Source organism: Anomaloglossus baeobatrachus, chromosome 1, assembly GCF_048569485.1.
Source record: "Anomaloglossus baeobatrachus isolate aAnoBae1 chromosome 1, aAnoBae1.hap1, whole genome shotgun sequence".
Lineage (NCBI taxonomy): Eukaryota > Metazoa > Chordata > Amphibia > Anura > Aromobatidae > Anomaloglossus > Anomaloglossus baeobatrachus.
The window spans coordinates 900,717,275-900,728,329 of NC_134353.1; the positions used below are offsets into that span (position 1 = coordinate 900,717,275).

The 11,055-nt window shown below is 50.0% G+C and overlaps 1 protein-coding gene across 1 annotated transcript in view; it reads left to right on the forward strand.

Annotated features, from left to right (window-relative positions):
* Positions 1 to 1,723: 1,723 nt before the first annotated feature.
* The window catches only part of ACAA2 (acetyl-CoA acyltransferase 2), a 54,361-nt gene continuing 45,029 nt past the window's right edge, over positions 1,724 to 11,055 (forward strand). The window contains exon 1 of the mRNA XM_075327206.1: positions 1,724 to 1,840. Coding sequence (XP_075183321.1) covers positions 1,825 to 1,840 — 16 coding nt within the window. The 5' untranslated portion in view covers positions 1,724 to 1,824. The remainder of the gene's footprint in view (positions 1,841 to 11,055) is intronic.

An 11,055-nucleotide genomic window follows, 5' to 3' on the forward strand; every position in this document is an offset into this window, starting at 1 on the left:
CTCGGTTCTGATCTTGAATCTCTGCAGTAAGCTCGGTTCTGCTCCCATATCTCTGTAGTAAGCTCGGTTCTGATCTTGAATCTCTGCAGTAAGGTCGGTTCTGCTCCCATATCTCTGTAGTAAGCTCGGTTCTGATCTTGAATCTCTGCAGTAAGCTCGGTTCTGCTCCCATATCTCTGTAGTAAGCTCGGTTCTGATCTTGAATCTCTGCAGTAAGCTCGGTTCTGCTCCCATATCTCTGTAGTAAGCTCGGTTCTGATCTTGAATCTCTGCAGTAAGCTCGGTTCTGCTCCGTCTCTATAGTAAGGTCGGTTCTGCTCCCATATCTCTGTAGTAAGCTCGGTTCTTCTCTCGTATCTCTGCAGTAAGCTCGCTTCCGTTCCCGTATCTATGTAGTCATCTTGGTTCTGTTGCGGTATCTATGTACACAATAAGATAGGCTCTGTTCCCATATATATGCAGTAAGCTAGGCTCTGTTTCCATATACTGTATATGCACTAGCCTGTTCATAAGGCCTGTTACCACTGCCGCTTTAATGCAGCGGACAGAGAGGAACAGTCCAATAGTGGGCTGCCGCAACTTGAGGGCCACTGCTTTGTGAATGCCCCCCAGGCTAAATTGTGCCAGCCAGCCCCAGGCCCTGAGGGTCTCAGGGGCTCTACAGTGTCACTTATGGGGCCCGTGAACTGCGGGGTGACGGACCGGTCCTAAGCAGGAATGCTCCTTTACCCCCCTCCCTTCCAATTTTGGGGGCCATCATAGTATATGGGGGTTATTATACTTTGTGAGGGGGCTGAGTGCACTGCTGATGAGTCCTATGAGGACATACCCCATTACGTATCTGGTGTCGGTATGTGATGTAGCGCCATCATACACTGCAGCGAGTGAGGCAATGAGTGGTTGCTAAGGGCTACAACAGCTTTTGCAGCACTTTCCCCTCACATTACAGCTCCCAGCATGCCCCCTGGTGACATAATAGTTGTCTGCCATGTTGGCAGCTGTGGTTGCAGTCAGTGCGACATAGAGCAGTGTCACGGGACAGAGCGGTAACTAGGGGAAAGGTAACCAGGGCGAGTCTGAGGAGGGGGCGGGGCGTTATCCTGTAGAGTTGGAGTTCTGGGTCTAGACGGGGAAAACGTATCTCTGGCGGGGCGTGGTCTAGCGCTTGATTGGCTTTTGTTACGGAAAGGGCGGGGTCTGTAATGTGTCAACTCTTACGGGCGAGGGCGATGGCTAGAGATAGGCGTGGCCTGTAATTTGGAAGGCGCGTTGTGTGCCAGTAGTGGGTGTGGTCTGTCAGCTCTAATGCGCGCAGAAGCTTGCGTAGAGAGGCGTGTTATATCATCTGGGAGGCGCGGCGTGTGCCAGAAGAGGGGCGTGGTCTGTTTAACTCCAATTCGCCCAGCTGCCAGAGTAGAGGTCATATGGGAAGAGCGGAGTATATGAGAAGAGGGCGTGGTCTTTGCTCTTCAATGCCTGTCCATGCCAGAAGAGAAGCGCAACGTGTGCCAGTAGAGGGGCGTGATCTGCTAACTTTAATACGCAGATATGCCTGTAGAGGGGCGTGTCCTGTCATCTGGTAAGCGCGGCGTGTGCCAGAAGAGGGGCGTGGTCAGCTAACTTCATACGCACGTTGCCTGTGTTGAGGGGCGTGACCTGTCATCAGGAAGGCGCGGCGTGTGCCAGTAGAGGGGCGTGGACTGTCAGCGGCACAGCGTTTGCCCTCAGAGGGGCGTGGCCTGTGGATAGGACCTTGGCTGTATCGGGCTGTGAAGGAGACCAGGCCGCGCTCGCTCTGACCTCTCCTCCCTCCAGGCTTCCAGCATGGCGCTGCTCAGAGGTAACTGCCTGGGGTCCTGTAATAGCTGCGAATACGCGATGTTCTTGAAGGGGGTTTCCACTTTGTCAGACACTTTGGTGCTTTGTGACTAGTGTGTCCAAAAGTGAGTGATGAGTGCAGAAATCTGCAGGACTGTGCCCCAGCATGGTGGATCTGCTCGGCTGACAATTGTCTGCATAGGGGGGGCTCATCCTCCTGTAAGGGAAATGGGAGAAGACCCTCATTGATCCACTCTGTGGGGCCGGACCCCCAGTGTGGCTTGTCAATTCAATTCTATGGCTACAAATAAAACAAAATCCCAAAACGGACCCATCCGATACCGATACAATCGATTTGTACCGATACTTCTATAATTAACCCCTTAATACCGGATGGTGTATTATCTACAGGATGGAGCAGGTCCAGAATCAGAGACCAGAGGTTCTGGTTCTCTCTGGGGGCTAAAAAAATTAAAGATATAAAAAATCTAATGCCCCCCCCCCCCCTTTCTTTACCCAGTTAAAAATTAAAAAAATAAATACCTCTCATCGCTGCGTTTTGTTAAAGTCCGATCTACTTAAATATAAAACTAATTAACCCAGTTCGCAATTCTGGTGTTTTACATTTTTTGTTTCCCCCCTCCTTACAGGTTTTTATTGGGAAACTCATCGCAACACATGTAAATAAAAAATATAAATTCAGTGCCTCTCATAGTCCTCACTGCAGGGTCTTCAATAAAATGGCGCCGGAGGTTGCGTTACGCGCATGCACGGACTCCAGCGCCAAATTAATGAAGACAGAATCACTGTTGCAATGTGCACAGGCCGCCAACAATGGCAGCACGGGGCGATATTCAAATAAAGAGAAGGGCATGTCATATAGGAGGCTAGAGGAGGAATATACACCAGAGACCCGACCCACAAAGGCCCGGCCCCTGATACACACGTCAATGACAGTGCAGGGCATTACTGTAACTGTGATTACAGATATTTCATCAGCCAAGCATCGGATCTTTCTATAACAGGTATGCCTGGATTCAGCATCTTACTGCCTGTATGGCGCTGCCTGCACCTCATATAGCAAAATCCTGCTGATTGGTCCTCTTTAAAGGGAACCAAACATCAGCATTTTCCTATATAAGGTGCAGCCAGTGCAGTACTGGCACTATCGGGCACATTGTGTACATACCATCAGGGGGCAGCTCGGATGTTTAGGCTGTGAAATCCAACTTTATAAAGTTTGAAAATTCATCGTCTTTTTGATTGACGTGTGCACCTCGCTGCTAATGTCCGGGCGGTTATGCACGTGTATCCCCGCCCCCCCTCCGCCGCCTGTTCCCTCCCTCCCTCTGGCCGTATGTAAATTTCTAATCTTCAGTTATACGGCGTCGGATTTAGCACCTGCTCATCTCCGGCGCCGTGTTTCTGAAGCCCACATTATTATGGTGCATGAGAGGGCGGCGCATGCGCCCTCGCTTCTTCAGATCTGTTGTGACAGCGGGAGCGCACGCGGTCACAACAGGACTGGAGCACAGCTGATCTTACCCCGATTAGCTGCAGCAGACGTCTCCTACGATATTGTCTGCTGCAGCTAATCGGTAAGATCAGCTGTTTTCCAGTCCTGTTGTGACCGCACGCGCTCCCGCGGTCACAACAGATCTGAAGAAGCGAGGGCGCATGCGCCGCCCTCTCATGCACCATAATAATGTGGGCTTCAGAAACATGGCGCCGGAGATGAGCAGGTGCTAAATCCGACGCCGTATAACTGAAGATTAGAAATTTACATACGGCCAGAGGGAGGGAGGAACAGGCGGCGGGGGGCGGGAATCCACGTGCATAACCCGCCCGGACATCAGCAGCGGAGGTGCACACGTCAATCAAAAAGACGATGAATTTTCAAACTTTATAAAGTTGGATTTCACAGCCTACACATCCGAGCTGCCCACTAATGGTATGTACACAATGTGCCCGATAGTGCCAGTACTGCACTGGCTGCACCTTATATAGGAAAATGCTGATGTTTGGTTTCCTTTAAGTCCCTAAAATAATTTACTAAATATCTGTAATTACTGTGGCCTGAAGAATTGTATTCCCAGATGATCTACTGTACAATTAATACTATAAAAATAAATCCCCCAAAAAACAATGATGGAATTGATGCACTTAAATCTTTTCCCTTACGCTATGGTAAAACTAATACTGCAAAAACAAACAAAAAATAAACCAGCCCTTGTAGGGTGATGTAGACAGGAGGAGAATAAAAGCAGGGTATCTGAAAAAGGAGAGGGAAAATTAAATCACAAAATTGTCTTTAATTTTGGGGGTGACAGACTTCCATTAAAGGGCATCATTCAGCAGGTTTTTACCATCTAATGTGAGAGCAGCATAATGTAGAGACAGATCCTGATTCCAGCGATGTGTCACTTACTGAGCTGGCTGCTGTAGTTTTGATGAAATTAATGTTTAATCAGCAGGACTAGTAAAATTGCTGCCAGGTAGTCCAAAACCCACCACCACTGATTGGCAGCTTTCTGCCTATGCACAGTGTACACCTAAAGCTGTCAATCAGTGGTGTGAGCGAGGTTATACAGAACTCAGGGATTGTATCAGACACGGCCTGTAAGTTTTCATGCCTGTTAGGGGTGCTTCACACACAGCGAGCTCGCTGCCGAGATCGCTGCTGAGTCACGCTTTTTGTGACGCAGCAGTGACCTCATTAGCGATCTCGCTGTGTGTGACAATGAGCAGCGATCTGGCCCCTGCTGCGAGATCGCTGCTCGTTACACACAGCCCTGGTTCGTTTTCTTCAAAGCCGCTCTCCTGCTGTGACACACAGATCGCTGTGTGTGACAGCGAGAGAGCGACAAATGAAGCGAGCAGGGAGCAGGAGCCGGCGTCTGACAGCTGAGGTAAGCTGTATCCAAGATAAACATCGGGTAACCAAGGTGGTTACCCGATATTTACCTTAGTTACCAGCCTCTGCAGCTCTCACGCTGCCTGTGCTGCCGGCTCCGGCTCTCTGCACATGTAGCTGCTGTACACATCGGGTTAATTAACCCGATGTGTACTGTAGCTATGGTAGGAGAGCAAGGAGCCAGCGCTCAGTGTGCGCGGCTCCCTGCTCCCTGCACATACAGCTGTGCGCTGGTAACTAATGTAAACATCGGGTAACCATACCCGATGTTTACCTTAGTTACCAGTCTCCGCAGCTTCCAGACGGCAGCTCCGTGCAAGCGCAGCGTCGCTTGCACGTCGCTGCTGGCTGGGGGCTGTTCACTGGTCGCTGGTGAGATCTGCCTGTTTGACAGCTCACCAGCGACCATGTAGCGATGCAGCAGCGATCCTGACCAGGTCAGATCGCTGGTCGGATCGCTGCTGCATCGCTAAGTGTGAAGGTACCCATAGTCACGGTATGTACTCGGTAAATAGACATGTGAGTGCTCCGTGTTCATAAAGAAGGCAAACTTGTACAAAGCAAACACAAAGTGTCGGCATCTCGTTCTGTGTTTCTGCAAACAGAATTGATTGGCTCATTAAATCATCTCGCTGATAGTATTCCTTTATTTCTTAGGGCTTGTATAGACGATGTGTTTTTGCCACAGCTTTCTAGTATAGAGATTGTGATTTCTGAAATCGATTCAGCATTTTTGCAACATTTTTCACTCATTCGTATAAATGTGAAAAAATAAACCAAAAAAACACAGAAAAAGCTTTTTTTTTTTTTTTTTGCCATGTGTGAACATACCCCTAATGCAAAGGATGTATTTTCAGCAGATTCTTCTGCACCAAAGACCACAGGATTTTTTTTGTTTTGTTTTTGTTTTTTGTTTTGTTTTTTACCCCACTTTCATGTGGGTGAAAAACACTGTCCTGCTGCGGATATGACAAAAAAAAAAAAATGACACTTTGGATCAAATCTGCAAAAATATTCAGCTTGTGTTTGAGATGTCAGAAATTTCACTTGCTTTGTTGGTGGTGCTGTAAAATGCTGCTTTTTTTCCCATTATAAACACAAAAAGAAAAATAAAAGTGCAGAGTGTGAACAAGCCCTTAGGTTTTGTTTGAAGCCTGTGGATTTTTTCATACCCAAAACCAGGGTGTTGGCAGGAAAAAAATTCACAGAATATTTTTTTTTGTTTTTTTTTTTTGTGCACATTGTTACCTGTGCTTTGATTCTGCTATGTTACTGTCAGCCTTCATCTGTTCTAGACAAGGCCATATTCACCTCATTACCTACCAGGTTTTTGTTTTTCCCCCGTGCATGCAGTGTAGTGTTAGGACCTCTAAATTTGTTTATTTATACATTTTTGCGCTTTTTTTTTTTTTTTTTTCCCCTATTTTTTTTTAAACTGTGAATGCTTATTTTTGTCAATCTTATATATAGTTGTTTTTTTTTTCTCTTTTTGGCAGGGGCTTTTACATATAAGTTTTCTTTTTGTTGTTTTTGTTTCAAACACTTTGCAGAATTATTTTTTTTTTTATGTCACAATTTAGGTGATTCCTAGATTTGTCCTCATCATGGCGGGTGATTCATGCTCAAGTCATAAGCTCATTGGAATAAGATACCGTAGATTATCGTTTTTTAAGAGGCACATTACACTTTGGGCAGACAAAATCTAAATTTCTCCTCTAATTCACTCCATTTTTTTTTTGTTTCTGTTTTATTTATTTATTTATTTTTAGAAATGTGGCTGACCCAAATTGAAAAAAATAAAATAAAAATAATAACATAAAAAAACAAACAATGGACCACTATTTCATTTATTCCATGGCGCTTTACAAGTGAGAGAGGGTATACGTACAACAATCATTGACAGTACAAAACAGACCGGTATAGGAGCAGAGAGGACCCTGCCCGCGAGGGCTCACAGTCTACAGGGAGTGGGTGATGGTACAATAGGTGAGGACAGAGCTGGTTGCGCAGTGGTGTACTGGACTGAGGGCTATTGTAGATTGTAGTCTTGTTGGAAGAGATGGGTCATGAGGTTCCTCTTGAAGCTTTCCACGGTAGGGGAGAGTCTGATGTGCTGAGGTAGAGCGTTCCAGAGTATGGGGGAGGCACAGGCGAAATCTTGTACGCGATTGTGGGAAGAGGAGATAAGAGAGGAGCAGAGAAGGAGATCTTGTGAGGATCTGAGGTTGCGTGCAGGTAGCTACCGGGAGACTAGGTCACAGATGTAAGGAGGAGACAGGTTGTGGATGGCTTTATATGTCATGGTTAATGTTTTGAACTGGAGTCGTTAGGCGATGGGAAGCCAGTGAAGGGATTGGCAGAGTGGCGAGGCTGGGGAATAGCGAGGGGAGAGGTGGATTAAGCGGGCCGCAGAGTTTAGGATAGATTGGATGTGTGCACGAGTGTTGTAAGGGAGGCCACAGAGCAGGAGGTTGCAGTAGTCGAGGCGGGAGATGATGAGGGCATGCACTAATGTTTTCTTTGTCGCTCCATTGGGAGACCCAGACAATTGGGTGTATAGGCTATGCCTCCGGAGGCCGCACAAAGTATTACACTTAAAAGTGTTAAGCCCCTCCCCTTCTGCCTATACACCCCCCGTGCTCCCACGGGCTCCTCAGTTTTTTGCTTTGTGCGAAGGAGGTCAGACACGCACGCACAGCTCCACAGATTGGTCAGCAGCAGCTGCTGACCATGTCGGATGGAAGAAAAGTGGGCCCATATAGAGCCCCCAGCATGCTCCCTTCTCACCCCACTCTTGTCGGTGGTGTTGTAAGGTTGAGGTATCCATTGCGGGTACGGAGGCTGGAGCCCACATGCTGTTTTCCTTCCCCATCCCCCTCAGGGCTCTGGGTGAAGTGGGATCCTATCGGTCTCCAGGCACTGAGACCGTGCTTCATCCACGACTCCTGTGGAGCCTGCTGGATAGGAGCCGGGTATCGTTCAGGGACATGGCCCTGCTACTTGGAGGTACTCTGTATCCCTGTGGGGACAGCGCACAGCAACACTCCAGCTTTGCTGGGTGTGCTAGTGCACCGGGGACCACGGCGCTGACCGGGTTAATATGTGCCATTACACACTCAGCGTTGCTGAGTGTGTTTATGTATAGGGACTGCCGCACTGACCGCCGCGGCCATGGAAACACTGCGGCGCGGCTGGGACTTGTAGTGCGCCGGGGACTTTCACGCCAGCCGCGCTTTTACGGCGGCCGCGTTTATTACTAGAGTCCCCGGCTTTTTGCGGCCTAGTTTCCTTTCCTCCCGCCCACAGCCCTGACAGGCAGGGGAAGGGCGGGACGCTGCACAGAACGAGCAGCACTGAGAGCTGGAGCATGCTTTGCATACTCCACCCCTCTCACTGTGCACAGTGCGGGCACCAGTTCCCGCTCTTTCTGGGTCACGCCCACGGCTCCCTTCTCTCCTCAGGACGCCGGCAGCCATTCCTGTCAGCTCCTCGGACGCTGCAGAGGGGGACAAAGTCTGGGAGACCCAGGCAGGGACTCTGGTGGCCTCACAACCGCTTTAGGCGGGTGGTAAGCAGCACCTGTGGTGCTAGCCCCATTGTGCAGTAGTGTAACATTATATGTTTATGGTATATATGTTTTACACTGTATGGTGCACAGTTGATTTCTGGCTATATACCCTATTGTGTTACTCAGGGAAGATAATAGCATGGCGCCCACGAAAGGCAGGGGTGCCAAAACACAGGCTTATTATGTTGCCTGCGCCGCATGTACGACCCCGCTACCGGCAGGTTCCACTGACCCTCATTGTGTGCACTGTTCGGCCCCTGTGGCACTTACTCAGCCGGAGCCTCTGCTAAGAGGGGCCCAGGGGGAGCCACCTGCTAACACTGTTCAGGTGACGGGGACGGAGTTTGCAAAACTCTCTGAGACTATGGCTAAGATACTAGAAGCCTTGCAGTCCAGGCCGGTATCTCAGCACAGGGACTCTGTTGAATCTTTGTTCCCTGTCCCACCTCAGCTGGACCAACAATGTCCTCCCGGGGTATCTCATGGATCCCAGGCTGAGGGTTCTGACACAGACCCCAGCCCCAGACCGACTAAGCGAGCTCGCTTAGATTTTCCCTCGACATCATCATATTGTGCAGGGTCTCAGAGGGGGGAATCTCTGGTTGATGATGCGGAGACAGCTGATCAGGATTCTGATCCTGAGGCCGCTCTCAATCTTGATACTCCGGACGGGGACGCCATAGTGAACGACCTTATTGCGTCCATCAATCGTATGTTGGATATTTCTCCCTCAGCTCCTCCGGTGGAGGAGTCAGCTTCTCAGCAGGAGAAATTCCGTTTCAGGTTTCCCAAGCGTACACCGAGTATGTTTCTGGACCACTCTGATTTCAGAGAGGCAGTCCAGAATCACCATGCTTGTCCAGATAAGCGTTTTTCTAAGCGCCTTAAGGATACACGTTATCCCTTTCCCCCTGACGTGGTCAAAAGTTGGGCTCAGTGTCCCAAAGTGGATCCTCCAATCTCCAGACTGGCAGCTAGATCCATACTTGCAGTGGAAGATGGGGGTTCACTCAAAGATGCCACTGACAGGCAGATGGAGCTCTGGTTGAAATCCATCTATGAAGCTATCGGCGCTTCTTTTGCCCCAGCATTCGCAGCCGTATGGGCGCTACAAGCTATCTCAGCAGGTCAAGCGCAAATTGACGCAGCCACACGCACGTCCGCGCCACAGGTGGCGTCCATAACCACTCAGACGTCGGCATTTGCGTCTTACGCTATTAATGCTGTCCTGGACTCTGCGAGCCGTACGGCGGTTGCAGCCGCCAATTCGGTGGTACTCCGCAGGGCCTTGTGGCTACGGGAATGGAAGGCAGATTCTGTTTCCAAAAAGCGCTTAACCAGTTTGCCAATTTTTGGCGACTGATTGTTTGGCGAGCGTTTGGATGAAATCATCAAACAATCCAAGGGAAAGGATACATCCTTACCCCAGCCCAAACCGAACATACCCCAACAGAGGAAGGGGCAGTCGAGGTTTCGGTCCTTTCGGGGCGCGGGCAGGTCCCAATTCTCCTCGTCCAAAAGGCCTCAGAAAGATCAAAGGAACTCTGACGCATGGCGGTCTAAGTCACGTCCTAAAAAGGCCACCGGAGGTGCCGCTACCAAAGCGGCTTCCTCATGACTTTCGGCCTCCTCACTCCGCATCTTCGGTCGGTGGCAGGCTCTCCCGCTTTTGCGACGCCTGGCTGCCACGGGTAAAAGACCGTTGGGTGAGAGACATTCTGTCTCACGGTTACAAGATAGAGTTCACCTCTCGTCCCCCGACTCGATTCTTCAGGTCATCCCCGCCTCCCGAGCGAGCCGAGGCTCTTCTGCAGGCGCTGGGCACTCTGAAGGCAGAAGGAGTGGTGGTCCCTGTTCCTCTTCAGCAACAGGGCCACGGTTTTTACTCCAACTTGTTTGTGGTCCCAAAGAAGGACGGGTCTTTCCGTCCTGTCCTGGACCTGAAACTTCTCAACAAACACGTAACGACCAGGCGGTTCCGGATGGAATCCCTCCGCTCCGTCATCGCCTCAATGTCCCAAGGAGATTTCCTTGCATCGATCGATATCAAAGATGCTTATCTCCACGTACCGATTGCTCCAGAGCACCAGCGCTTCTTGCGCTTCGCCATAGAAAACGAACACCTGCAGTTCGTGGCACTGCCGTTCGGCCTGGCAACAGCCCCACGGGTTTTCACCAAGGTTATGGCTACTGTTGTAGCGGTCCTCCACTCTCAGGGTCACTCGGTGATCCCTTACTTGGACGATCTCCTGATCAAGGCACCCTCTCAAGAGGCATGCCAACACAGCCTCGACGCTACCCTGGAGACTCTCCAGAGTTTCGGGTGGATCATCAATTTTCCAAAGTCAAATCTGACACCGGCCCAATCGCTCACATACCTTGGCATGGAGTTTCATACCCTCTCAGCGATAGTGAAGCTTCCGCTGATCAAGCAGCGGTCACTACAGACAGGGGTACAATCTCTTCTTCAAGGCCAGTCACACCCCTTGAGGCGCCTCATGCACTTCCTGGGGAAGATGGTGGCAGCAATGGAGGCAGTTCCTTTCGCGCAGTTTCACCTGCGTCCTCTTCAATGGGACATCCTACGCAAATGGGACAGGAAGCCGACGTCCCTCGACAGGAACGTCTCCCTCTCTCAGGCGACCAAAGCTTCCCTTCGGTGGTGGCTTCTTCCCACTTCATTATCGAAGGGGAAATCCTTCCTACCCCCATCCTGGGAGGTGGTCACGACGGACGCGAGTCTGTCAGGGTGGGG